We start from the raw sequence: 26,574 nt of genomic DNA on the forward strand, positions 1-26,574 counted from the left end.
TCTCAAATCGAGCTTCTTTTCCGTGGACCGGGAATTGCATCCTGACCTGCTAGCAAGAATCTGTCGGATCCCCTCTTCCCCGGGATTTCCTATCTCAGGATCGTCGGATTGTTGCCTTTCTTCTGCCGGATCATCTCGCCGTCTCGTGGCGCCCCTCCCTATTGCTTTTGCCCTTCCCCCGTCTGCTCGATCTCTCTCCGCTGCTCGTCGGCCGGGGAGGTTCCCAGCAGCCGCGGCTCCGTTCCACCTTGCCGTCGGAGCCCACCGATGAGCGCGTGTTGCGTGCGTGAAGGGAAAGAGACGGCCCCCCGAAGGAATGAGACAGGATCTTCGGTTCCTCTCGGTCCCGTGATGGTTGGATGAGGCCGGCGGCGACCGTGGATGGTAGCACCGAGGGGACGTTTTGTTTCTCTTGTCGTTTGACTGACCTCCAGGCCACAACAGCGGCGCACATGACGTCTTCCAGGCTCTCCGCGACGACCGTCTCGCAGACATGGGCAAAGCAAAAAAGGCCGCTCCGGGGCCCGCCTCGGGCTCCCATGCCAAGGAGCGTCACAAAAGAGACCGCCGAGGCGCCCGGTATCTGGACCCCTCGGCCCCGGTGCCTCCGGAGTTGGTGGTCCGCCGCGAGCGGCCCCACATCAGCTCCAAGCACAAATCGTGGTTCGAGTTCATCGAAAACAAGGACAAGAAGAAGAAGCTCGAGATCGAGGTACCGGGCCCCGCCGTCTCTGGAGGGAGCCGCGCGGAACGCGCCTTGCTAACCTGGCCCGATCCCAACCCCAGTTCACCACCAACGTGGAGCCGCCGCCGGGCTTCGAGTTTGTGCCCATAGGCAACCCGGCCCTGACCAAGGCGTGCAAGGAGCTCTCGAGAGAGAAAGACGCCATGATCTTCATCGTCACGGTTGGTCAACGCACGCCCCCCCTTTGCGCCGCCCGCGGCTTCTGACAAGAACCTCTTCCTCCCAGGACGGCATCGGAGAGTCGGAGCACTTCAGCCGTCACGTGGACCGTGTTGGCCACCACATTCGCCAGTCGATCGTCGAGCAGGCGCGCTCAACGCTCAGCGAAGACGAGCTCAAGGGCCTCAACTCGAACCCCCTGGCTCCCGAGCCCATCCCGGAGAGCCAGGAAGACATCAACCGGCAGGCCGACGCGGCCATCCGGGACCTGTTCCCGCGCATCCCCAACCCGGACCGCCAGGCCATCATCGAGCACGCCTTCAACAAGGTACGTGACCTGCTCTCGCGCCCTCGCACGCCCGGCGCCCGGCCGAGGCCAGGAGCGTCCAGCCATCTTACGTTGCGATCTAGGCTGCGTCCGAAGAAGATGTCAAGAACGGCAAGGACGGTCGGGTCGGGCTCGCCGGCCATCTGACGCTTTCCAAGCGCGTGCAGCTGGCGGTGCTTGCGCATATTCGGCACAACCATACCAGGTACGACGAGCTGCTCCAGGAGAAAAAGGCGCCTTACGCCATGGTGAGGAAAGCCGTCATGCCCGTGTGCCTCGACATTTTGCTCCAGTGGCGGGGAGACGAGGAAACCGGACGGGACCAGCTCGACGAGATCCTCTGCGAAGTGATTGAAATCTCGGACTCGGAGAGCGAAGAATCCGACGGCTCGGACGACGATGACGACGACGACGACGAAACAGAAGACAGCAGCGATGACGACGAGGCGTCATCCGAGAGCTCCTCGGTCGAGGAGATCCCGGCAGACCGCGCCGCGGCCGACGAGAGGTCGGCGGCGGGGACAAACATGACCCCGGTCAGCGCCTCGACCGCTTCCCGGCCTGCCAACAACGCCGGGCCGGAGGAGCGTCCCCGGGCGAGCCACGCGCCTCAAAAGATCACCAAACTCTCGACCCAGGATAGGAGGGCAGCGAAGTGGGGTCGGCGAGGCTTCAACCGCTACCAGGCAGTTTTGGATGAAGCTCTGGAGCGACGACGGCAGCAGCAGCAGCAGCAGCAGCAGCAGCAGCAACAACAACAACAACAGGCCCAGGAGGCGTTTCATCCGGGCGGCGCGGTCCGCTCGGTGGACGACCCGCCGTCTTGGTTACGCGCCGACCGTGGCCGTCCGGAGCATCCCGCCTGGGCAGGCGGCGGGAGCGCGGAGCCTTTGTACTATACTCGCCGCCCGTACGGGACCCCGCTGCCCGCCGGAGGCGAGCGGCAGCAGCCGGCCGTCGCCCGAGAGCCCTACCGGGCATCGCCCATGACCATCGTCCGGGAAACGCCACCCCCCCGGGCCCGTCCGCCGCTGGCCGCGCCGGCCGAGGTCGAGCGCGTCAGCTACCAAGGCCAGGATCTAAAGGACTATCTCGTCCCATCCGTCGAGCATGCGTCCCCCGAGTCCTCCCCGTACTCTCGCTTCCAGCCGTCCAGCCGTCGTCCTGGGCAGGCCGTTCTGCAGCACTCGGAGAGGCTGGCCGAGGTGATGCAAGGGCGCACCTACCTAGCCGTGGAAACCCGCACCCCGCCGCAGCCTTCCCATGCTGCCTTCTCCGGCGAGGGTTTCATCAGGCTCCCTCCGCGGCCCGAGGCAGGCCGCCCTGCCCCCGAGCACCTCGCAGAGCCCTTCATCCATCTGAATCCGCAGCCGGCCAGGAGGCAGCAAGAAGAGGTTCGCGGCACGGGCCCCTCGCCTTCTGCAGCGAGCATGCAGCATCCCTCCGCATGGAGGGATGCCGCTCCGGCGAGACCGCATGAGCCGAGAGCGCCGCCCGCCTGGCTCGACCGCGACGGACGAAGCCTCAGGTCGGAGGCGCGCTCGATCGTCATGGACGACGCGTATGCGCCGCCGGTCCGAGCTCACGAGCCGCATCCGCCGTTCGCCTGGATCGACCGCGACGGAAGAATCCGTCGACCGGAGGCGTCCCCGGTCGCGACGGACGACGCGCCCTCGCAGCTTTGGCTGCCGCGAGCAGAGCATCCTCAACGCGCCCCCGTGGGCGATCGTGCGGCGGCTCCGGACTCCTGGGCCGATCCCCGCCAGGCAGGCCCCGGCTGGTCTCGATCCCGGACGCAGGCGCTTGACGCCGGAGCTGACCGTTACGCCGACGCGCCACGGGATGGCCCCGACATCATCGTGGTGTCGAACAAGTTTCCGCGGCAGCACGACAGGCGCCCGAGCCCCGTCGCATCGGACTACGAGGCTCGCCAGCAAGCGTACGCCCGTCCCGTGCAGCCCGTGGCCAGGAGCCTCTGGGAACCCGAGCCTTTGTACGCCGAGCGCTTTCCCGACGGCGGCGGTGGCGGCGGCGGCGGCGTTCCCAGGCCGGACCATGCTGCTGGTGCTCCGCCGCCGAGCGCCGGCTATGGACCCGTCAGGTATCCGGCCGAGCAAGAGCGCGCCGTCGGGATCGAATACGTTCGCGTCCACGAAAGGTAATGCGATCATTCGTCTGTCTGTCCTCTTGCTCCCCCCCCCCCCCCCCCCCCCCCCAACCCTACGATGGACACTGATGAACCACACCATGACGAACAGCGTCAATGCTCGCCGCTACGCGGAGCACGATTCTGCCTACGGTGCCACCAACGTGACGTACGACTCGCCCTCAAGCTACGCGGTTCCTGCGGCGCATTCGGGGCCGCTGCCCCAGCGATCGCGAACGATCCAACCGATTCCCAGGAGGGACTAGGTGATTTCTTGGATGACCGAGGGAGCTGCATCGACAGGAGTCGATGACGCGCCATTCGGATTTTTTCTTTGCCTTGTCAGGTAGGACCTTGGGCGATTGTCAGAGTACTACTATATACGTATACATCTTATCAGCACAGAGATGCATGGGAGCATCTCGGGGGTATGGTTGGCCGCCCTGAGGACGTTCTTGGCCGAATGTTGGCATTTACACACGGAGTTGCGGTTGTTGGAGCGAGATGAAGGGGTTGGCTGCATGGAAATGGTGTTCGGAAATACCCCCCCTCCACCCCCCATGTTTGGCATTTCATCGACAGGCATTGTAGGCATTGTACATAGCATTCGATGCATCGGTGTTTGGGAGCAAAGGGAAGCGAGGTTCGAGATGTTGGACGTTGGTACATGTGTCGGACCACCACGCCGAGACGACCTATCGGGGCGCTGCAGGAGATCCAAAGACAGCTTTGATTGAAACCTAGCTGATGGATTTCGAACCGAGGATGTCTTTACCTCGTGTCTAGATACGACATGGATACTTGATGCATGTCAACCGCCCACGCACTGGTTGCAACACCGCCCAAACGCCGTTCATGCCATGACAAACCAAGAAAAGAAAAGAAAAGGAAAAAGAAAAAAGAAAAAAACCGAGTTGATCGGGTTCAACTCTTGCTCCTGCTTCCCCCAACGCCGCCGCCGCCGCTCTTACGCCATCTTTACACCCCCTCCCCTTCTGCCGAGGACACCACACCACACCTCAGGTAAGCGAGGAACCTAGGTACCTAGGTAGGCAGATCAAGCCGGCACGGCCTGCCGCTCCGGTTGGCTCCGCGCCGGCGGTTCTTCCTCCTCGGCCGCCCCGGCAGGGACCTTTTGCGGCGGCTGCGGCAGCCGCAACGGGACGTCGGGCATGCCGTCGGGCAGTTTTTGCGGTGTCTTTGCGGCGGCGGCGACCTGGGCCTCGAGCGCCGCCAGCTCGTCCTCGACCTCCTCCTCGTCCTGGACGGACAGGCGGCCCGCGAGGGCTTCCGAGACCTCCTGGAGATGGCGGGAGGCGGTTAGACGACGGTTCTTTGCTTCCCTTGCTCTTGCTTTTCTTGATTTCTCACGCCTCTTTGCAGGCCAGGCCAGGCCAGGCCAGGATGGAACGGGGGGGGGGGGGGGGGGGGGGGGGGCAAAATAGAAAGACGGCACCTTTTGGTAGGCGATGGCCTCGGCCGTCTCGCCCATGAGCTTCTCGACGTTCTCGAGGCCGCCCATCTGGGCGTGGATCTCGCGGAGGACGGCGGTGCCCTGCCGCAGGCCAAAGAGCACGTCCTTTTGGATCTGCGCGAACTCGACCGACGAGACGAGGCGCTCGAGCTGCTCGAGCTGCGCGTCCGTCTTGGCGAGGACCGACTCCTGGTACTTTTTGCGGCGGAGGGCGAGCAGGGCGCGGGCGCGGTCGCCCCTGGCGAGCAGGGTGCGGGCGGCGTGGGTCTCGAGGGAGGTGAGGTGGGTGATCTTTTTTTGGTACTGGCGGAGCTTGTCGCGCTGGTTTTTGAGATCGAGGATGGCTCTGGATTCGGGGGAGAGAGGGCGGATATGGTTAGTTGGTTCGTCGGGAGGGAGGAAGAGGAAGGGGAAGAGGAGGAGGAGGAGGAGGAGGAGGAGGAGGACGAACTGGTCTTGAGCCGTTATCCGGCTGGACGAGTTCCCCATGGTGGCGGCATGGACATTGGGAGCTTGCGACGGCGACAACAAAAAAACAAAAAGCCGTCGTTGAGCAGCGGTGGAGGAGGAGGAGAGAGCGCCTGCGAGCGCGGCTGGATGTGTCGTGTGTCGTACAAGCGTCCAGTCCGTCCGTATCGGCCCTGGCGCTGGATCCCGTCTGGATGGCGGGGGATGGAGGTTGGCGGTCACCGAGGGCAGCCTCGGCGCGGTTGGTCAGACAGTCCCCGACGTCACTACGCGGCTCGACAGGGGTGGTTGGGCTTGCAGAACGGATGCGCCCGTCTACTGTACTATATAGTAGTAGTAACTTTGACGAGTTCCAAGCCGTACGTTACGGTACCTGGCCTGACCGGGGGGTGGGGGAGGCGGCAGGTAATTACTGTGGTAGTTACTGTGTATTGGTTCTCTGTCTGTGTAGGACCTTACAGTAAACAGATGCACCTCAAAAGCTTTATTTAACAAAAGAAATCCCCCGAGGCTGGCCTGGACCATAATTACCGGACCCCTTCAGAATTCCCCGTTTCATCCTGGCCATCGGGAGTAGGTTCCGTTGTACTTTGACGAGATTCCTCCCAAGGCATTGTGTAACGCATCTTGTGACGTTATCGATAGTCGTCGTCATGCGGCGCGCGGCTTGGGTGGGGTGGGGGGGGGGGGGGAAGGTCCAAGGCGGGGCGACGTAATCTAGCACATGGATGGGGGAGGCCTGGGATTCCCAAACACGCGCAAACACACGCATCCTTCTACATAGGTTACGGTCGACATTCTTGCCTCCCTTCTTCCCATCTTTGGCTGTCGGCAACATTCCCGGGCTGTTGGGAATCCCCTCGTCTGCTCCACCCTCCTCCCTAGCATCACCACAATCCGAAATTACAATGTCGGCAGAAGCGGTAAGCCACCCTCTCCCTGCCCCCTTTTCCCCCTTTCCTCCCCCTTGACCCAACACCTGTCATGAGCGTCTTGGCTTACCTTGTCCGTCACGTCTCCCAACAGACCAAGACGCCTCCGGCGCCTGAATCTCCCACCACAGCAAGACCTCTCGAGATGGATGACGACGACGTCCAGGAGACCGGAGCTTCGGGCACCGAGGATGCCGCCCGGTCCGGCGCGACGACGACGACGGCCGCGACGGCCGCGACGACCACCACCGCCACCGCCACGACCTCGGACGCCGCCGGATCCGCCGAGGTGCCTCCGCCCAAGCCCCCCCGGCCGCTGACCGAGGAGCAAAAGAAGCAGCAGACGCTCAAGGAAGCCTTCCCGACGGTCGACGACGCCGTGATCCGGGCGGTGCTCCGGGCCAGCGGCGGGCGCATCGAAGCCGCCTTCAACGCGCTGCTCGAGATGACGGACCCGGACGCGGTGGCGCGCGAGCAGGAACAGGAACACGAGGAGCAGCAGCAGCCGCCGCCGCGCCCTCCCCGGCCCGCCGCGCCGCAGTCGACCGGCGTCACGGGGGGCACCCCGCTGACCCAGCTCGAGGCCGACGAGCTGTACGCCCGCCAGCTGGCCGAGCACTACGAGAGCGTGAGCGCGTACGAGGCGAGGACCGCCAACCGCCACCATCCCGGCCACCACGGCGGCCGGCCGCCGCACCGGCGCGACGACTCGCTGGACCGCGAGCACAGCTTCATCGACGACGACCTGCCCGTCATCAAGGAGAGCCTGCGCAAGGGGTTTTTCGAGACGCAGACCAAGGTGAACGCCTGGTTCAACAACCTCAAGAAGAAGATCGACGAGACGTTTGACGAAGAAGAGGAAGAGCGGAATCGGCAGAACCAACAGGCCGGCAGCTCCTTCCTCGGCCGGCCGACGCGCGACCAGGCGAGGCGGAGCGCCGACTACGACCGCTACGACGCGGATCCGGAGCTGCTGAGCGACGATTTTGCGGGCATGAGGTTCCACAGCGATGGCAGTAAGTGCTCCCCCTTTCGGCAACGTGACAAAGACGGCCCCGGCCCGGCCGCTAACTGGGAAACGTAGCGCCCGTCCGGGACCCGCGTTCCTACGGCGGCAGCAACCCCAACCTCTTCAAGCCGCCGCCGCCGGCGCCCTCCAAGTCGCCCCGGCCCGGCGAGGGCCGCAAGGTGTCGTTCCGCGACGCGGTCGAGGACATCGACGCCTACCAAGCCGCGCACCGGGCCGCCTTCGGCCCCGGCTCGGGCCGGACGAGCCCCGGCGCCAGCGCCGGCGCGAGCTCCGGCGGCGCGGCCCCGACGGCGGCGGCGGCGGCCAAATCCAGCAAGTGGCAGCCGCTGTCGCCGGTCGACCCGAACCCCATCGCCGAGGCCGAGAACGATCCGTTCAGCCTCGGCGACAGCGACGACGAGCGCGACCTGGGCAAGGATAGGCCGGGGACCAGCGGGGGGATCAAGATGGAGGATACCGAGAGGCTGAAGCAGGCCACGGCGGACGCCATGGCCGAGAGCCTCGTGGAGGATAAGAACAAAGCAAGCGGAGGTAGCAAGGATGGTGGGAAATAAATACAGGGGGGGGGGAAAGAGGGGGGGCTCTTTGGCGATGGGGTCTTTTGATACGGAGAGAGGATTGAATGCTGGAAGGAAAAAGGAGCAAAGCTTGCGAACGTCTCTCTTTTGTTTTTTTCTCCTCCCAACGTCATGGTTGAGCCCTGAGCCCGGTGCGTGCGTGCGTGCGTGCGTGCGTGTGTCCAAAGGCCATCGCCATCGGTGGAATAGGATGTGGGGTCTCCCCGTCGTCGTGTTGAGCGGGATTGGGGAAGAAAGACAAGACACGACGTCAACCAACCACCAACGTCCCCCCCCCAAAACAGCGGGCCAAGCTTGGGATCGCTTCCAGCACTCGATCGAAGCCTTTCCCGGTCCCTCGAGGCTCATTCTCCACTCTCCCCTCTGCCCGCAACCCATGCATGCGGAGCCGTTGCCCCTGGACCGTCCGTGTCAGCCTCGAGCCTTGATGCACGAGAAAACCGGCACATGGCCCGACGCGGGCACCCCATTGGCGGTTCCCCAGGTGCACACTGGTACCTCCGGCGGAAAGAGTTCACGTCACCTGCTGCAACTCGACGCGAAAAAAAAAATAGTCGAGAGCTGCTGGGAAGAGGGGGGGGAGGTGAGGGTCAGGTGAGCAGAGTTGTCTTTTTTTTTGGGCGTCCCGAAGCCGCCCTCGTCCTGTTGTATCCCCAAAGTTTGTTGGAAGGGAGGGGGGGCAGGTTGGTGTGCGAGAGGGACAAGCATTCGTTTTCCGTAGAGGCTGCAATTCTGGGGTGTGTGACGGTGTAACAGTACAGTACGACAGTACGATACGGTATGGAATAACTACGTACCTATTAACTACTCCCTACTATAATAGTGAGCACACATTCCAGTCGCGTCCAAGACGTTGAGGATCGTTATCTCCTTGGGTGACAGAACATGGCATGACGTTCATGCTAGAGACGGGTTGATGAGAATAGAAAAACAGTCTGGGAATCCGTTTTTGAGACGATAGGATGCTCTTCTCGAGAAGCAAAAAAAATAAGAAAAAAAAAAAAAAAAACAGAAGCCCCTCATGGTTGCTCCCTTGCTTCTTTCTTCCTTGTTGTTGGCTCATGATAGCTGCCGAAGGAGTTTCCCGCTTCCACCGGTTTCCGTACCGTATCGGATTTCCCTCTTTCGTTACCACAGGTAACTAACGGTACACGGTACGTTCTGGTCATGGCCCCGCTCCGCCCGAGACGGGGCCTGGCCTGGCCGGCCGGGCCATTCTTTGGCACCTTTCAATCAACCGACTTGAACATCAACGACGGTTCCGTCCGTGCCCTTGGGTTTGGCCGCAAAAGCACAACATCCAAGCGGGATACCGGAGCTTCATGTACCCAAGTAAGTGTCTTTCCCCCCCCCCACCTTTGGCTTGTACAATTTCTGGTTTTTCTTTTTATGATTCCAACGGAGCGTCATGGTCTTCACGGTCGTCTCGTTCCCTGGTTCCAGCACGTCGGACATCTACAAGTTCCAACCAAGCGAGATGCGCTCCCTCCAACGCCCCGGCACCAATCTATCTCGTCCACATGAACTGACACCAACCTGCAGCAGCAGCAGAAGCAGCAGCACCTCCTTGCCCTTGCAGCGATCCTCCATCCATTGCTGCCCATCGGTGTCAGATTTGGGTGCTGATTCTCTAGTTATCTTTTTTGTTTTGTTTCGTTTTTTTTTCCCGAGCTCATCCTGAGGACCCGCGACATCTGGGTCCCGGCTCTCTCGCCTAGGCACATACCACTCGTGCCCAGCCCCTCCGGCGTTACCCGACATCGCATTCACCGGTACGCCTGGGCCATCGACAGGCCATCCTCTCCAAAAGAGGCCCCTGAAGCTGTCTGGTCCGAAACCCCGGCACCGATGGTTGACGCACCATGTGAGTAAACGGTTGAGCACCACTGCCTCTGACAAGCCCGTTCTCCCGCTCACCCCGGCCCAAAGGAAGTTCGGAAAGCAAATCCAAAAGCGCCAGCTCGAAATCCCCGAGTATGCTGCCAGCTTTGTGAACTACAAGGCCCTCAAGAAGGTGCCGTCCGTCCCCATCTCCCAAGGATCGATGCCGTGAGCCTCCGCGACCGCTCTAACACGCCGCACAGCTCATCAAGAAGCTCTCGGCCACCCCTCTCCTGCCTGCCCAGGATGGCGCCTTGCGCCCGGCCGCCCCCCTGGGCGCCGCCGACTCTCAGGCGGCCCTGCAGGCCAACAAGGCCACCTTCTTTTTCCAGCTGGTTCGGACGCCCAAGCCCCAGGATCCCCTCATGTCTCGCGGTTGTGCTCACGCCCTTTCAGGAGAGAGAGCTGGAAAAGGTGAACGCCTTTTACCTGCAAAAAGAGGCCGAGGTATATGGTCTTATCCGCCGCCCTCCTTCTCAAGGAACGCGCCGCTGACCTCCGCAGCTCAAAGTCCGCCTCAAGACCCTCCTCGACAAGAAAAAGGTCCTGCAGTCCCGCCAGGGAGCGGCCCGACGCTCCGCCAAGCTCACCACCCTCCAGGAGGGCTTCCAGCAGTTTGCCAACGACCTCGACAAGCTGCAGCAGTTCGTCGAGGTCAACGGCACGGCCTTCTCCAAGATCCTCAAAAAGTGGGACAAGACGTCCAAGTCGAGGACCAAGGAGCTGTACCTGTCGCGCGCCGTCGAGGTCCAGCCTTTCTTCAACGCGACCGTCATCAGCGAGCTGTCGGACCAGGCCACCACGAGCCTCCAGGAGATCGGCGCCTGGGCCGACGGCGAGGCCATCTCGTTCGAGGCCCGTCCCGAGCACGTCGTCAGCGCCCAGCCCCTGGCCGGCACGGACGAGGGGGACGCCGACACGCTGCTCCTCGACACGGTCCTCTCGGGGGACCTGGACGCGCTCAAGGACCTGCTGGCCCGCATGCAGTCCGCCGCCGTCCCCGCCGACGCCTCCCTGATGGAGCGCTTCACGCGAACCTTCCTCTCGGCCGTCCACGGCGCCCCCGCTCACTCCCTGCAGCTGCTGCTGGACACGGGCCTCGTCGACATCCAGTCCGAGGACGACATCAACGAGCGCAACTGCCTGCACCAGGCCGCCATCTACGGAAACGACTTTGTTCTCCGGTACGGCCTCGACAAAGGGGTGGCCGCCGACAGGACCGACGTCTACGGCCGCGTGCCTCTGCACTACGCCAGCATCCACGGCCGCCTCGACATGATGGACGCGCTCTTGGCAGGCAAGCTTTTGTGCCCCCTCCTCCCCCCTTTGGCAAGACATGATGGGGTTTGCGTGGCTGACGTTGCATAGCCGCCCCTCCAACCATCAACCTCATCGACCACGACAACTACACGCCGCTCATCCACTCCATCGTCCACAAGCATCTGGATTGCGTCGCCCGGCTGCTGGAACGGAACGCCCGCCTCGACCCCGTCTCGGACACGGACCACGTTCCTCTCAACATCGCCTGCGAGCGCGGCTCCCTGGAGATCGCCGAGCTGCTCCTCCGGCACGGCGCCCGGATCTTGCCCGACGCCGAGGGGCTCTACCCCCAGCATCTCGTGGCCAGGTCGGGCCAGACCACGGCGCTGCTCCTGCTCCTCAAGAACCACGGCGCCGACCTCGACCAGATCGACAAGCTCTACGGCTGGACGCCCCTGGTGCACGCCGCCAGCGAGGGCAACGTCCCCTGCCTCCGCGCCCTGCTCGACGAGGGCGCCGACCCCAACATCCTGGACGAGAAGGACCTTCCGGCCCTGTACTACGCCGCCTGGGAGGGCCACCTCGAGTGCATGCGCCTGCTCACGCCCTTTGACCGCGCGGGACCCAAGGCGAGCCCGTCGCGGCCCGGCGGCCGGTCGTCGGCGCGCCTGGGCCCCGCCCCGCCCCCCGTGCTCGGCCTCGGCAGCAGCAGCGCGCCCATCCCCATGGCGCTCGACGCCGACGCCATCCCGGACCTCGAGCTGCCGCCGCCCATCATCCCGCTGCGGCGCTACGGCCACAACTTCCTCGACACCAAGACGGTCGTGCAGCTCAGCTTCGACGTCCGGGACGAGCCGCCGCTGCTCTTCTTCCACGACAGCAAGTACCCCGCCGCCCGCCTCACCATCTCGTCCAAGGCATCGGACGTGATCCCCAAGAACATCATGCTGCCCTTCCAGGAGGACACGCGCCTCGTCTCGTTCCAGGTGGACAACTTCGAGTCGTTCACGCTCGACCTGGACGTGTTCCCGGCCTACGGCGCCAAGGTCATCGCCAAGACGGTCGCCCTGCCCGCCGTGTTCCGCGCCCTGCTCGACAGCAACACGGGCGTCGCCTGCCTGCCGCTCTTCGACCCCCGCCTGCGCGCCATCGGCCAGATCACCTTCCGCGTCCAGGTCATCAAGCCGTTCCGGGGCAAGCCGCTCGAGATCACCGACTTTGAGACGTACTGGAAGGCGACGAGCCAGGTCGGCGGCTCCGCCGTCATGACGCCCACCTTGTCCGGCACCCTCGGCGGCCCGGCGGGGGCGAGCACCTTCGTCACGGGCTCCAGCCTGTCGGGCGACTTTGTGCGCCTCTACGTGCAGCACACGGCCGACGGCGTGCCGGTCCTCTGGCCGCGCTGGACCGTCCGGTGCGGCGTCGTCGACGTGCCCGTCTCGCGGCTCGCCCTCGCCCAGTTCCGCCTCGCCACCGCGGGCTCCCCGGACGGCGCGCCGGGCTTCCGGGAGCCCCTCCCCGCCGACGACGTCGCCGCCGTCCACCGCATCCTCGCCACCGCCGGCGGCACCACGCTCGCCGACGCCCTCGCCCGCCTCCCGCGCGGCATGCACGTCAACCTCCAGGTGCTCTACCCGACGGCGGCCGAGCGCAAGCGCCTGGGCCTCCAGGCGCCCAGCCTCAGCGCCGATCTGAACGCCCGGGTCGACGCCGTGCTGGCCGTCGTGTTTGACCACGCCCGCGCCCAGCGCCAGCACGGCGCCCCGCACGGGCACGGGCCGTCGATGGCGAGGTCGGTCGTCTTCAGCTCGTCCAACGAGAGCGTGTGCGCGGCGCTCAACTGGAAGCAGCCCAACTTCCCCGTGTTCTTGTGCAACGATCTCGGCAAGACGTCGGGGCCGTCGCAGGAGGGGTTGGAGGATGGCGGAGGCGCGGCAGCAGAGGAGGGGGAGGAGAAGAAGGAAGAGAAGGGCAGCAGGCAAGGCGCGAGCTCCTCGATCAAGGACGCGGTAAGGACGGCGCAGACAAATAATCTGATGGGCTTGATCTGCTCCGAGAGGTTACTGGTAAGCATTGCCCCCCCCCCCCCCCCCCCTTTTCTCTTGTCGTGCCACGGCCACCATGCACGGCCGGCTAACCTCGCATCTGGCAGGACACGGTCCCGGCGCTGGTAGACGCCATCAAGTCGCACGGGCTGGCGCTCGTGGTGGATCGGTCCGGGACGGCGCACGCAGATACGGCGGCTCCCACGAGGTTGCCCAAGGGCGTCGATGGAGTGCTGCAGGGGAACGGCGTGTTGCGGTTTAACGAGTCGATCGACGTTTGAGGGTTCCATCCTCCATACGGCTATCCTGCCTGGCCTGGAATCCCGGGGTCACCACAGCCATGCGGAGCAGGGGATCGAATGGCTCTGTGCGCTCGAATCAAAACGAATCATTGTCGTTGAGGAGGGGGTATCATTGGACCGAATGATCTTGTCTAGGTGCCCACACACGCGCGCATACACACACACACACACACACACACACACACACACACACACACACACACACACACATATATATATATATATATACCATACATACATACACACGCATGATGACTCTTGGACGCCACGGGCTGCTCTCTCACCCTTCTTCTTCTTCTTCAGTTGTAAAAATAGTCCTTAGAGTAGCTCGAGCTCCATTCTCCAACAATGGCCACGCCGGGTGGGCCCAACTCTTGAACACCCGAACGCCCGAACGCCCGTGAAACCTTTTTTTTTTTTGTCTTTTTCCCTAAATACCCAACGGGTTGGCTACGCCCCTTTATACCCATACTTGAGCCCGCTCAGCTCCCTTTCCGGATCCACGCTCGCCATCATGACCTTGGCCCCGACCACCACGCCGTACACGACCCCGGGCAGCGCCCCGAGCAGGAGGGGACTCGCCCCCCCTGGCGGCGACGAGGACGCGGACCCGAGCTTGACGTGCTCCAGCAGCCCCGTCAAAAACACCAGCACCGCGAGCGCCGCGTTCAAGACGGGCAGGTGGCGCTCCAGCGGGGACCTGCTGCGCAGCCCGGCCGGGAGCAGCGCGGCGCCCGCGCCGAGGAGGCCGGAGCGGGAGTGAGAGCGGGAGCGGCGCCGCGCCAGGCCCAGCCCGCCGAGGCCGAGACCTCGACCTCGACCACCTCCCGCCGCCGCGGAAGAAGAAGAAGAAGAAGAGGAGGACGACGACGACGACGAAACGCCGCCGCCCCGAAACCTCGCGTCCAAGCTCGCGAAGCCCGTCTCGGCGGGCTCGAGGCGGGCCAGGAGCCAGGCCGTGGCGAGCAGGGAGGAGAGGCCGAGGAGGGGGAGGAGGAGGAGGGGAGGGCGCGGGGAGGGTCGGCGACGCCGGTCTTGGCGGCGGGGGAGGAGCCTAGCAAGAGGCGCAGGAGGAGCGGCGCGGCGGAGAGGGCCGGGAGGAGGAAGAGGAGGCGGGCGTGGGAAGCGTTGCGGGCGCGGTTTTCGGCGGCAAGGGTGGAGATGAGGGATTCTTGCTCTTTTTTTTTGTTAAAAAAAAAGGTGAGGTTAGCTTTGGTTTTTTTTTCTTGGTGGGTTGTTGGTTGGGATTGGGAGGCTGGACGTATAAGGCCGGGGTAGGTTGGGAGGTAGGTAGGTAGGTAGGTAGGTAGGTAGGTAGGTAGGTAGGTAAGGAGGGTTGTGAGGGTGTGGAGGTGCGTACCTTGTTCGTCGAGAAACTCGGGGGTGGAAGGGGTGGAGGCGTCATTGTCGTCGTCGTCGGAAGGGTAGTGGAATGTGCGGCGAAGACGGGTTGCCGGGGTGGATTTTGCCATGGTGGTGACGGCGGTGGTGGCGGTGGTGATGGTGGTGGTGGTGGTTCAACGTGAGGTTTTGCTGTTTGGTTGAAGGTGAAGTACTGCGTAGCTCGCAAGGCTGACATGCAGCCGAACGGGCACGTTGAATGACGTTGACGATGCAGGGATCCATGCAGGGACCGGGGGGTTTCCCTTGGCATCCACCATACGCAGTGTACCGCTGTAAGTAGGTGTACTTGCAGACATATAGTGGATATAGCGGTAGCATAGGGAGATGCTCTTCTACTATACTTAGGTCGCCTTTGCTTACAACCCGCCTTTGCAATTCCAGTCATGAGAAGAGAAAAGAAAAAAAAAAAAAAAACATATACAGTTTGCTTTTCTGGTACACTCTTTCATGCTCTGCGGCAGATCGGGCCAGGTCCCTGGCTCCAACTTTCCCATCTCCCTCTTCCTCATCTCCCTCCTCCAAGAGGCTAACAGGGAGCGGGTCGGTTGGTGATGGACATGGCAAAGTGGCTCGTCAGACAAAGAAGATCCGCGGAACTTGTGGCATGTGTATTTCAAGAGAAGATCAGACGGCTCTGGGATTTGGTAGGTCGAAAAAGGGAAGCAAGAGGATGTTGTGAGTTGGCCTCTGAGCTCGATAGCCTGATAACCCGCTAGTCGCATATCAACTCCCTCTCGAGGCAGTTAGTTATCAGCTTAACGAATCTGCAGAAATCCAAAGCTAGGTCCCTCCAAAGTGGGCTGAGACAGAGGAACAAGCACCTTCACCACGGCTCCAGCAAAACCACCCACCACACCAGCTCCTCGCCATGCTCTTGAGGTTAGCCCAGCGCAGGGCGGGTGCCCCAACCCTCCGGCTCTCGCCGGGGAGGACAACAACAACAACACCAACAACAACACCACCAACAGCCCGGCTCCCCCGCCCGCAACACACCCAGCGACGCACCCTCATGGCCGCCCCCAAGAAAGGCGACGGGCCCCTCCTCGAGCGCCGTCCCGACCGCGAGCTGCCCAGTACGCATACCTTTTCCCGGCCTTACGATGAAGAACAAAAACAACAACAGCAAAAAAAAAAAAAAAATGCTAACCCAACAAACCATAGGCCTCAACCAAATCCGGTCTCCCTGGCGCCGCACCCTCCCCATCTTCGCCCTCACCATCGCCGTCGCCTCCCTCGCCATCTTCAACTACCAAAAGCTCTCGAGCCCCGTCGTCTCGGCCACGCTGTACGCCCTGCGCACCTCCCCGCGGGCGCGCGCCGCGCTGGGCGACGAGATCTACTTTGCGCGGCGCATCCCGTGGATCGGCGGCGAGCTCAACCAGCTGCACGGGCGCATCGACGTGCGGTTCCGCGTCAAGGGGACCCGCGGCGAGGGCACGATGCGGTTCGCCAGCGTGCGGCCGAGCCCCAAGGGCACCTTCGAGACCACCGAGTGGAGCCTCCAGATGGACGACGGCGAGGTGATTGACCTGCTCGAGGAAGGCGATCCGTTCCGGGCCATGACGGGGGCCGACGGCGGGGGCCTCGGCGCCTACCTGGACGTCGACGGCGGCGACGACGACGGCGACGACGCGAGGGCCATGGCCAAGACGAGAGGGTTCCGGCAGAGGCCGACGTGATGCTCATCATCGTTATCGGTCATCATCTGAGCGAGCTGAGGTTTTGAAAAAGAAGAGGAGGAGGAGGAGGAATCTTTCAGAATCATTGAAGGGGAGGCGGACGGGACCTCTCTCCCTCATTTTTTTTGGGTTGTTTTTGGTTGCTCCCTACTGTACACTACTACATTCATTGTGGGCTCCTGTATGGCATGACATGTATGATACATGAAAACAAAACAAAACAAAAAAAAAAGGACAAAATCCGGTGTTTAAAAGGAAAAAAGATCTTGTACATGCCAACCTCCAAAATCTAAGCCATCACCTCGGCGTTGCGTCCTCCCTTGTCCTCCTCTTCCGCCGCCGCCAGGATCTGCTCGATTTCGTCGGCCTGGCTTTGCGGCACCGTCAAGCCGCCCTCGAGGAGCTCGGCTATCCTCTTGTCGCGGCGGGCCGCCTTGAGCTCCAGGTGCCTCTCGCGGGCCGCCTGCAGGTGGGCCTCGGCGTCGGGGAAGCGCTCCTCGAGCCGCTGGCGGGCCTGTTGGACAAAGTCGCGGGCCGGGGGCTCCTTCTTGCAGGCGTCCTGGATGCGCACGATGCAGCCCTTGGGCCCGGCAACGCAGCCCTTGACGACGACGATGCCCAGGTCGTTGTCGACCAGGAGCACGGGCAGGTTCTGGACCGTGACGCGCTGGTTGCCCATGCGGCCGGGCATCTTCTTGCCGGGCAGCACGCGCGAGCCGCTGCCCTGGCTGGGGCCGACGGAGCCGATGGTGCGGTGGTTGAGCGAGTTGCCGTGGCTCTTTTCCTGGCCCGCGAAGCCGTGCCGCTTCATGCCGCCGGCGAACCCCTGGCCCCGCGAGTTGCTGCGCACGTCGACGCGCTGCCCGACCTGGAACCAGTCCGGCTGGAGCTGCACGCCCACGGGCAGCAGGCCGCTCTCGTCGCGCACGCGAAACTCGGCCAGCACCTGCTTGGGCGGGATGCCCTTGGCCTCAAAGTAGCCCAGCAGCGGGGCGCCGACGTTGTCCGGGTGCCGCTCGCCCATGCCGACCTGCACCGCCCAGTAGCCGTGCTTGGACCGCGTCTTGTTGAAGACGGTCTGGACCCGGTCGAGCTGGAGCACGGTGCACGGGATGCGCGCGCCGCGCTTGCCCATGAAGACGGTCATGCCCTTCTTGACGGCCAGCACGCCGGCGCGGACCGGGGTGGTGCGCTCCTTGCGCTTGAGGGCGGCGGCGGGGCCCGTCGTGGGGGCGGGCAGGCCCGAGGTGACCTGGTTGAAGCGGTACGGCTTGGCGGTGCGAGGCGGGAGCGTCGACCACCCGGTCCGGGCGCAGCGGGCCGAGGCGGTTGAGAGGTAGGTGGAGGCGGCGGGGGCGGAGAGGGTGACGGGCGTCGGGGCCGGAAGGCGGCATGTTTTGGAGAGGAGAGACGACGACGGCGAGAGGGCGGATGGCGACGAAAGCTGCCGCCAGCAGCGGGCGGGCAGCCGGGGCGCCATGGTTGTGTGTGTGTGTGTGTGTGTGTGTGTTGTATGTATGTGTGTGTGCGTCTAAGAAAGACGGTGGGGTAAGTTGAAGCCGTCGATGTCGGCCGTTTGTTTTTTGAGGTCAATCGTCTGCGGGCTCAATCAATCATCGCCGGGTCGTACTCGGTCGGGGAGCTTCGGCATGGGTGTGGCGGCGTAGGGTGGGTGGGTGGTTAGGGGTATGGTCGGATCCCAGCCTCGACGACGACGACGGCGAGGTGGGTGGTGTGGTGGTGGTGTTGCAAGTGTGTTTGGCGGGCAAGAAATTTGAGAAGCGGCTCTTCCCGTCCCACCTTCAGAGGGACGACCGATGGCGCTTTTCCTAAACGGGTCATGCATTTCATCACCCTAACCCTCGCCTTCACCCCATCTTCCCCCAAAAGAGACCCCTCCAAACCCTCTCCAACCCTCTCCAACCCTCTCCAACCAACCCTCCATCCATCGCCTCTCATTCCCTCCCTCTCCACTTTGTCTTCACCCCCAAAGGCGCCCCCGGACTTACATTCTCCCCTTTCCAAAACAAGAAAAAGAGCAAAGAAAACAAAACAAAAGGGAAACCAAGCAGTGCGTCTCAGATACACACCGTCATCCTTACTACACACATACATACACACACAAAACAAATGGTCTACTACTTCACCTCCAACGTGGTCGACCCGCCGGCCTTCATCTACGTCGGCAAGGACAAGTTTGAGAGTGAGCCATGGCATCTTGCTTGAGACCTCGCATGTTTCCCTTACCACCAAATGTCCTAACACGGGTTTATGTATTGAGATGAGGACCTGATCAAGTATGGCTGGGAGGAGGATGTCTGGTGGGTTGCTCCATGACTCCATGAGTTTTTCTTTCTCTTTCCTGGCCACCCTTCTCACCTCTCACAGGGTAGGAAACCAACCCCCCCCCCCCCCCCTTCTTCCCCACGGCCTCTCTCCCCCGAGGCGATCGCCGTAAGCTCACCAGGGAATGCATCGCCATCGCTAGTTCCACGTCGACAAGCTGTCCAGCGCCCACATCTACCTGCGCCTGCGCGACGGCGAGACCTGGGAGAACATCCCGCAGGACTTGCTCACCGACCTGGCTCAGCTGACCAAGGCCAACTCGATCGAGGGTACGCAGCAGCTCAAGCTCGAGGGGAGGAGGTAGAAAGGGCAGCGCAATGCTAATGAATGACAAAAAAATAAAGGAAACAAAAAGGACAACATCACCATCATCTACACCCCCTGGTCCAACCTCAAAAAGGACGGCAGCATGGCCGTCGGCCAGGTCAGCTTCAAGGACCACAAAAAGGTCAAGAGGGTACTGGTGGCCCAGCGCGAAAACGCCATCGTCAACCGCCTCAACAAGACCAAGGTCGAAAAGTACCCGGACCTGCGCCAGGAGAGGGAGGACCACCTGAGGGAGCTGCGCAAGAAGGACCAGGCGGCGCAGCTGGCGAGGGTGAGTGCTTCGACGGAATCTCCATGCCTCTCCTACTTCTTTTTATCCTCTGCTTCTGTTGTTGTTGTTGTTGTATTTGCTGCTGCTGCTGCTGCTGCTGCTGCTGCTGCTGCTGACACGCCATGGCTCCGACAGAAAAAGGAAGAGGCCCGCATCGCCAAGGAGCGCGCGGAGAAGAAGTGGCAAAAGGAGCATGCGTACGACGACCTGTTCACCGAGGAAAACATGGAGAGCACCAGCAACCAGAACCGGGATGAGAACTGGGAGGACGATTTTATGTAGGCGTAAGGGGGTTGGGGGGAAAACAGGCCAGGGACTGTTGGTGTTGCCCCGAATTTCAGCCCAAGCCATGTTGACAAGACGCTGGTCTGGTTTTCTTGACGTTGCTCATGTCCATGGACAATCTTGCCCGCCTCCTTTTTCTCCTCCTCCTCCTCCTCCTCCTCATCCTTCCAACCATCCGTCACACCCCCGGCCCCCGCCCGCCAATCCCGCTCCCCATCTGATTCACGCTCGTGCCCTTGATGGCGTGGTCGCTCGGGTTCGCCGCCGCCTCGTAGATGATGTTGGCCGGCGCCCGCCCCAGCGCCATCCACTCGCCCTTGAAGCCAATGTACGAGATGCGCGTCACGTCCTCGTCGCCGTCGCCAAAGTTGTCCGGGAAGAAGAGCGCCAGCCGGCGGACGGCGTTGAAGCGCGCGCGGCGCTGGGTCACACGCGCGCGGCGGGTCAGCTCGCCATGTTCGTTCTAGAGAGAAGCTCGGGGGGGAAAGGGGAAGAGAGACCCTACCACGGGCAGCTCCTGCACCTCGGCCGTACGGCTCAGCTCAAACTCCTGCGTCGGGCTCGTCTCCTCGGCCACGCCAAAGTCGACGTCGTCGCGGTTGATGATGACGCGCAGCGTCTTGGGCGCCGAGAGCGAGTCGGACGTGCGCAGCAGGATCGAGTGAAGCTTGACCTGGCCCGTGAATCTTGCCCCGCCGTCAGCCTCGTCATCTCATCCACCGCTGTGTTGCTTTTCCTCTCTCTCTCTCTCTTTCTCTCTCTTCTTCTAGGAGGGGTGACCACACTTACGGCACGTTTACAATCAGCTGCTCATCGACATCGCTCTCCAGCTCCGGTTCTATTTGCAGCCGTTCCGCCCTACATGCGTGCGCATGCGTGCATGTGCATAGGTGTGCATGAGTAAATCGCCCGTCACAACTCCCCCGTTCCCAACGCCGTCTTGATCCAACCAACAACCCCCCGGGTGCTGTGAAAGATGCATAGGTAGAGAGTCTCAACCAGGGGCAACGGGAGCAAGACACCAACGAAAAACAAGCAGCATCAAAACAACAACAGCAGCAGCAGCAGCAGCAGCAGCAGCAGCAGCAGGCGGCGAATGAAGAATGAAGGTGAAGCAGGTTGTAATACTAAGAACCAAAGGAGAAAAAAAAGACAAGGAAAAAAAAAAAAGAAACTCACCAGGTCTTCTTGACAACATCCCTCGCCGCCCCGTGCCGCGCCTCGTTCAACGCCGTCACCTCGTCAAAGTGAATGTGCTGGTACAGCGAGTGCTGCAGGGCGGGCGTGATGTCGTCCGAGTGGTCATGCTCGCCGTGGCCGTGGACGTGCTCGTCCTGGCAGTGGTGGGACATGCTTTGGCCGGTTGTTGTTGTTGTTGTTGTTGTTGTTGGTGGTGGTGGCGGTGGTGGTGGTGGTCTACTGTGGGTTGGTTGCGGGGTTGGTGTTGGTGATGGTGGGGTGGGTTTGTTTTGCGCCGATGAGATGACCGTTTTCCTCGCGGCGGCAGTGTTTCCCGAAGAGTGAAACACCAAACGGCCGGGCGGTGAGCTGGTGGCTTACCGTTCCAGGGGCTGCTTCAAGAGCCAAAGCTTCGAGGTTGAGGAAGAGCGGATAAGGTTGCGTTCAGATGATGAGACGACGGTTGCCAAGGTTTCAGTGAATCAATGACACAAGCGGTGGAACGTGTGGAGGTGCATCAACAATTTTGCATGGGGCGGATCCGTCTGCATGGACAGGCACTGCATCCACTAATAATAATTCAAGTCCAGCTGGGCCTTACCTCACAGGACCGCTTACACCAAGCAAGGCTTCCCGGAAGTCCGTCTCATAACACAAGGCAGGACAGCTTCGCTGGTTAAACATGGGATGAATATGGCTTCATTTTCTTCCGTCATCACAAGGTATCTTGGCCAGCTCGGACTCCTTCCAGACAAAAATAACCCTCCCCCCCCCCCCCCTTTACCGAAACCCGCTCAGTCTAGCCTCGCTCTTCCTCTTGCCCTTCTTCATTACGCTTCTCTTGAGCGGCGAAAACGACGGCCTCCCGCCAAACAACCCGGGGAACACCTGCGACCTGGGCTGCGACGGCGTTTCCTGCGACCCTCCCCCCGCGCCCTCCTCCCTGCGATACTCCCTCCGAAGCGGCGACGGCGCGCGCACCCTTGGCGTCCCAAACGGCATCCTCCCCGGCGTCCCCAGCACCTGCTGCGACGCGAACCCCCACGGCAGCGCCGGCGGCTGGCTGTGGCCCTGAGCCTGGCTGTGGCCCTGAGCCTGGCTGCTGCTCCCGCCGGGTTGGGTCGAGAGGATCGGGGGCAGCTGGTGCGCCGACGACCCGGGCATGCCAAAGGACTGCGACGACGAGAAGGCTCCGCTGCCGAGCGAGTCGTCGCCAAAGATGCGTTGCGAGAGCCTCTCCGCCTTGCGGCGGCGTGCCTCCCATTTGCGGCGGCGGCGGTTGATGGCGTCCTCGGCGTCCAGGTCCTGCCCGGGATGCCACGTGATGTCGTCCGGGTCGGCGCCCAGATCCCAGCGCGACAGGGCCACGACGGTCTCGCCGTGGATGGTCGGCGAGGGGTCGAGAGCGGCGTACTTGCGCAGGCGGAGGACCGATGCGTCGCCGCGGTCTTCTTCGTCCGACGCGTCTTGGATCGCCAGGCCTTTGCCTTTGGACGAGCCGGGTAGTCGCAGCTGGGACGACGATGGCAGGATGGAGGGCGAGCTGGGGAATGGCAGGGAGCTCGGCGCCTCGGTCTCTGCGGACGTCCAAGATTGCGGCAGCGACGAAAGGCCGATGTTGCTGAGAAACATTTCTGCGGCGATGGCCCGCAGCGCTCTCTCCCGCGAAGCCCGGCAGGGGGCGTCGTCCGGCCGAAGCCCGAGGAACAGCTCTTTGAGCTTGTCGAGCAGATCATCCGGACCAAAGTCCATCAGCGGGCGGCGGGCCTCGGGAACGAAGCTCCAGTCGATGGCGCTCCGATGCAGCACGTCTTGTTGGGCATCCCACCGGCGGGCCAGTTCGAAAAGGCGGTCCTTGGGATGCTCCGCTGCGAGGTCCAACCTAAAAGCAACAACAACAAAAAGTCGTCAGCAAGCTTGCCTGAACGAGCCTCGTCATCGAGACAACGTACAGTGACTGCCGAGGCATGTAGCCGTCTTGTTTTCTCCCTTCGACCGCCTTTTCCAGGAAGTCGAGGTCGATGCCTCTCTGAGAGCCTCCCTGCCGTCCCTCTCCAGCCTCCCGACCCGCATCCTCCACCAGCCTCTGCGCCACAAGCCCCATGTCAACGCGCTGCTGCTTCCCTCCTTCCAGCCTTTCCAGCTCCGGCAACTCGAGACCGTGCTTCCCAAACACGATGCGTTCGTCAAACTCATCGGGCACGGCAAAAGCATCCGTCAGGCTCTGGAGAAGCTTGAGCCGCCACTTGCCGTGGCTCGTCAGCCGCTCCCGGAGATCCGGCGGCGGGACCGCAAGCCCTGGCTCGTCCGACCAGGCGCAGAGCGCGCCATGGACGGCCAGGTCCTGGCCGAGGGTCAGGATCTGAAAGAACCTCAGCCCGGCCTTGTGCAGGGAACGGCCGGCGGGCGAGGTCGGCTCGTTGCCGATGCGACGGCCCGCCGGCATGACGTGGAGGCCGACAAAGTTGGACGGGCTCTTGAGGGAGATGACCTCTCGGTGGTAGCGGACGGGGGAGCCCTTTTCGGGTTGGATGAACCAAAAGATGGCCATCTCGGTGTCCCGGGCGGAGCGGACGGCGACGAAGCATGCCTTTTGGCCGCGGACGTAGGCTCCCGGCGAGACGTCCATGCGGACGGTCGGGTCGTTGACGTCTTTTTGGTGCGGGCACGAAGCGAGCACGTCCAGGGCCAGCTGGCCCTTCTTGCCCTCGCAGACGGACACCCAGAAGAGCGACGCGCTCGTGAGAACGAAGGCCTGGCCGGCGTCCAGCCGCGACGGCGCCGCCCCCAGGATCCGGTGCGTGTCCCTGGGCAGGAGCGCTTGGGAGACGAGATGCAGCTTCTGGGACTCGAGGTCGAACAAGCGTATCGCCTTGGGGCCGCACAGCAGCAGCAGCCGTCGGGGCCGCCCATCGGCTTCGGCGCGAGGCTGGGACGAGCGCTTCTTTTTGGACCCTCGAGAGACGGCTGGCGGCGGCCGAAACGACAACCAAAAGACCCTGTGCGGCTCCGGCTCCGCCATGGGGTTGGGCGGCGGCAGCTTTGGGACGCAGCCGGAGGCCCAAGTGCCCTGCATCTTCAGAACCGGGGTGAGCTTTCGCGGGCGCGCGCTTCGGCGGCCCGCGATGTCCCACAGGCTCCAGCATCCCGTCTTGTCCACGATGACAAGCTGGGGCGCGTCGCCTGGGCCGTGCCGGGCGAAGCAGACGTCGGCTTGAAAGCCCGGGCCCGTGCGCTCGCGGGGGATGGTGAAGAGCGGGTTGACAAAGAACTGGTTCGCGGCCGCGGCGCCGCGGGGGCGGGTCGTTGGAGCGGCCGGCATGGGTATCATGCGCAGCTCGGGCTCGTAGACGGTGGTGGATGCGCCGTTGGAGACGAGCAGCCAGCGGATGGGGTCGGGTTTCCGCGAGTCGACGGCGAACTTGACGAGCGAGATGGGCACGGCATCCCGGCAACACTCGCCGGTGATGTTGGCGTCCGGGACGTGGAGGCGAACCCGGATGTCGGCCTCGTTCCAGACCCACTCCTCCTGGGCGAGGCTGATCAGGCGCAGGGCGTTTCCCGAGACCCCCGAGGCGACGGCGAGGACGGGATGGCCTTTGCAGGATTGGCCCCGCCTCACGTCGGCGACCTCGCCCACGGAAAACAGAGGGGTTGTCTCCGCCGGGGCGGGACCCCTTGCGGCCTGGGAGGCGGCGATTTCCTCCAGCAGCAAGGAGCCCATGTCGTCGCCAAGGAACGAGGCCTCTGGGTGGTGCTCGAGCAGCCAGTTCCTCTGGGACCGGGCGAGCTGGAACGGGCCCATATCGCTGGGCGGGGCCGCCGTCTTGGACGAGGGACACCATGGCTCAAAGGCCGTCACCTGTTTGAAGCGTGGCGCTACATCGACCCGTCAGCAGTCCAGGAGCCTCGAGAAGCACATGATCTACGGCCGGCCTATGCACCCACTCTCATCCTTGGCCCGATTTCTCCGGATCTGGCCCAGGGGCTGGTTGCCCACCGCGGGGGTGTAGGTGAGACGGCCGATGATGCCGTCTGCGGGGATCCGATGGGATTTGGCGTGGTGGCCATGCCTAATGGCGTTGCGTGTATCATCAGCCATTGGGACCTATTGCGACTCGGAGCGGGCGGCCGGTCGTTGATTTCATTCTTTTCATGAGACGCGACAGAGATGTGCGTATCCGGGGGGCGAATGGGGCAGATCGAGCAGACGGGAACCAGGGTGGACTATGGCAGCATGGGGCAGCTCAGGTTGTTAAGGTCCATGTCTTCTCACCGTGCACGAGAGAGGAGGGGTGAGAGGACGTTGATGTTGGTTGACAAAGGATGGATTTCCGAGCGAGAGAACCGCAAGCGTGAGAGCCGCCTTTGGCCCAGAACTTTTTAAGTGGAGCTGCCAACGGACGCGGACCAATGGGAGCACCGACGGATGCCAAGAACGGCTGCGTCTTGGCGCACGGTGTCCCGGAAACCTGCTGAAAGTGGCATTGAGATAAACATTCCGTTCGATTTGTGTCCCGCATCGATCGAATCCCGCCATCGCGTCGCAAACCATCTGCCCACCCCGCCGCAACCAGCTGCCGCCCTCCCCCGCTCCCTCCCTACCAAACGCCTGGGCTCCGAGCCGATCCAGGGTCGAGATACCCGCCCTGCCGCACCGAAATGTCAGCCTTCGAGCCCTCGCTCTCCACGAGCCGGCCGCCCCTCGGCGGGCCGTCGCTCGCCGACACCCTACCCACCATCAACTTTGGCTTCGACGAGCTTCGCGACCGCATGGCCAAGTTCACCGCCAAGTTTGACGCCTTTATCGAGCAGGGGCGCAAGCGCGTGCTCGAGGAGCGCAACCAGTTCCGCATGAGCGTGGCCGAGCTGCAGGGTGCGTAGCCCAGCCCAGCCCCGAGAGGAGGGGAGCGGCGGGACCCGAGGAAGAGGGGAAAAAAAAACAACAACAGGAACGCTGACGATGCGCTGCTTGCTTGCTTCAGAGGACCAACGCATGAAACGAAAAGACATTGAGATCCTCCAGCTCAAAACCAACACGTACCAGCAAACCATGGCCAAGGAGGCCGCCGAGACGCGCGAGATGCAGAGCGCCATCGCCGAGCTCGAAGCCCAACGAGACCGCCAGCAGGCCGCCCGGGACGCCCTGCGCGAGCAGATCGCCGCGACGCAGCGCGACATCGACGCGCGGCTGGCGGCGCAGCGGGCGCGCCAGGCCGAGCTCGAGGCCCAGGCCCGCTTCAACGTGCCCGAGCTCGACTTTTGGGTCACGAACCTGTGCTTGCGCATCGAGGGCGCGGGCGCCGAGGACCGGCTCAAGTTTGTCTACACCCACCTCGACGAGAAGAATTGGGAGAGGGAGGCTTGGTTCGAGCTGTGCACGGGCCGTCGGGACTACGACGTCCGGCATTGCAGGCCCAAGCTGGAGCGCGAAAAGGTCGAAAAGGTGCTGGAGCGGGTCAACGAGACGAGGGAGCTGGTTGTATTGCTCAAGGGCATGAGGGAGCTATTTGTCGAGGCGATGCGTTCGTGAGGAGGCTGGCGGTGGCGGCATGGACGCCGATGATGCGAACGGCTTGGCTACTGGCGTTGGGGATGGATGGCGGTTCATGGGCACGGAGGTCGGTTGGCTTTATTACTGGGCGCTTTGATACCTTGCGTATCCTTACCTATCTGACAATTTTGACTTTTGGAGATGACCATGTCAAAGTCTCTAGGTTGCTTCTCTCTTTCTC

The 26,574-nt window shown here is 63.0% G+C and overlaps 11 protein-coding genes across 11 annotated transcripts; 6 read left to right on the top strand and 5 right to left on the bottom strand.

The window, feature by feature from the left end:
* Positions 1-493: 493 nt before the first annotated feature.
* VTJ83DRAFT_6506 (uncharacterized protein) lies at positions 494-3,644 on the top strand (the record flags this gene model as incomplete). Its single annotated transcript, XM_071013225.1, has 5 exons — positions 494-712; positions 787-906; positions 972-1,232; positions 1,316-3,390; positions 3,491-3,644. 5 exons carry the CDS (start codon positions 494-496, stop codon positions 3,642-3,644), a joined length of 2,829 nt encoding a protein of 942 aa, XP_070864133.1.
* A 791-nt stretch (positions 3,645-4,435) lies between these two features.
* On the bottom strand, positions 4,436-5,341 carry VTJ83DRAFT_6507 (uncharacterized protein; the record flags this gene model as incomplete). The annotated part of the gene is made up of 3 exons (XM_071013226.1): positions 4,436-4,678; positions 4,835-5,198; positions 5,304-5,341. The coding sequence occupies 3 exons, from the start codon at positions 5,339-5,341 to the stop codon at positions 4,436-4,438; spliced, it is 645 nt and encodes a 214-aa protein (XP_070864134.1).
* Positions 5,342-6,228: 887 nt separating this feature from the next.
* Positions 6,229-7,836, top strand: VTJ83DRAFT_6508 (uncharacterized protein; the record flags this gene model as incomplete). The annotated part of the gene is made up of 3 exons (XM_071013227.1): positions 6,229-6,243; positions 6,347-7,268; positions 7,337-7,836. 3 exons carry the CDS (start codon positions 6,229-6,231, stop codon positions 7,834-7,836), a joined length of 1,437 nt encoding a protein of 478 aa, XP_070864135.1.
* A 1,886-nt stretch (positions 7,837-9,722) lies between these two features.
* VTJ83DRAFT_6509 (uncharacterized protein) lies at positions 9,723-13,327 on the top strand (the record flags this gene model as incomplete). Its single annotated transcript, XM_071013228.1, has 7 exons — positions 9,723-9,724; positions 9,790-9,874; positions 9,945-10,076; positions 10,138-10,188; positions 10,246-11,038; positions 11,110-13,067; positions 13,154-13,327. Coding segments are annotated over 7 exons (3,195 nt in total).
* Positions 13,328-13,798: 471 nt separating this feature from the next.
* VTJ83DRAFT_6510 (uncharacterized protein) lies at positions 13,799-14,820 on the bottom strand (the record flags this gene model as incomplete). The annotated part of the gene is made up of 3 exons (XM_071013230.1): positions 13,799-14,281; positions 14,377-14,525; positions 14,709-14,820. 3 exons carry the CDS (start codon positions 14,818-14,820, stop codon positions 13,799-13,801), a joined length of 744 nt encoding a protein of 247 aa, XP_070864137.1.
* Positions 14,821-15,620: 800 nt separating this feature from the next.
* On the top strand, positions 15,621-16,431 carry VTJ83DRAFT_6511 (uncharacterized protein; the record flags this gene model as incomplete). Its single annotated transcript, XM_071013231.1, has 2 exons — positions 15,621-15,825; positions 15,914-16,431. 2 exons carry the CDS (start codon positions 15,621-15,623, stop codon positions 16,429-16,431), a joined length of 723 nt encoding a protein of 240 aa, XP_070864138.1.
* A 289-nt stretch (positions 16,432-16,720) lies between these two features.
* On the bottom strand, positions 16,721-17,911 carry VTJ83DRAFT_6512 (mitochondrial 54S ribosomal protein uL3m; the record flags this gene model as incomplete). Its single annotated transcript, XM_071013232.1, has 1 exon — positions 16,721-17,911. One exon carries the CDS (start codon positions 17,909-17,911, stop codon positions 16,721-16,723), a length of 1,191 nt encoding a protein of 396 aa, XP_070864139.1.
* Positions 17,912-18,561: 650 nt separating this feature from the next.
* VTJ83DRAFT_6513 (uncharacterized protein) lies at positions 18,562-19,657 on the top strand (the record flags this gene model as incomplete). Its single annotated transcript, XM_071013233.1, has 5 exons — positions 18,562-18,634; positions 18,713-18,756; positions 18,920-19,046; positions 19,122-19,375; positions 19,511-19,657. 5 exons carry the CDS (start codon positions 18,562-18,564, stop codon positions 19,655-19,657), a joined length of 645 nt encoding a protein of 214 aa, XP_070864140.1.
* A 181-nt stretch (positions 19,658-19,838) lies between these two features.
* On the bottom strand, positions 19,839-21,012 carry VTJ83DRAFT_6514 (uncharacterized protein; the record flags this gene model as incomplete). Its single annotated transcript, XM_071013234.1, has 4 exons — positions 19,839-20,081; positions 20,166-20,346; positions 20,450-20,518; positions 20,840-21,012. 4 exons carry the CDS (start codon positions 21,010-21,012, stop codon positions 19,839-19,841), a joined length of 666 nt encoding a protein of 221 aa, XP_070864141.1.
* A 607-nt stretch (positions 21,013-21,619) lies between these two features.
* On the bottom strand, positions 21,620-24,941 carry VTJ83DRAFT_6515 (uncharacterized protein; the record flags this gene model as incomplete). The annotated part of the gene is made up of 3 exons (XM_071013235.1): positions 21,620-22,721; positions 22,792-24,718; positions 24,788-24,941. 3 exons carry the CDS (start codon positions 24,939-24,941, stop codon positions 21,620-21,622), a joined length of 3,183 nt encoding a protein of 1,060 aa, XP_070864142.1.
* A 560-nt stretch (positions 24,942-25,501) lies between these two features.
* VTJ83DRAFT_6516 (uncharacterized protein) lies at positions 25,502-26,372 on the top strand (the record flags this gene model as incomplete). The annotated part of the gene is made up of 2 exons (XM_071013236.1): positions 25,502-25,715; positions 25,825-26,372. 2 exons carry the CDS (start codon positions 25,502-25,504, stop codon positions 26,370-26,372), a joined length of 762 nt encoding a protein of 253 aa, XP_070864143.1.
* Between the last annotated feature and the right edge of the window lie 202 nt (positions 26,373-26,574).

Source organism: Remersonia thermophila, chromosome 6, assembly GCF_042764415.1.
Source record: "Remersonia thermophila strain ATCC 22073 chromosome 6, whole genome shotgun sequence".
Taxonomy (NCBI): Eukaryota; Fungi; Ascomycota; class Sordariomycetes; order Sordariales; family Chaetomiaceae; genus Remersonia; species Remersonia thermophila.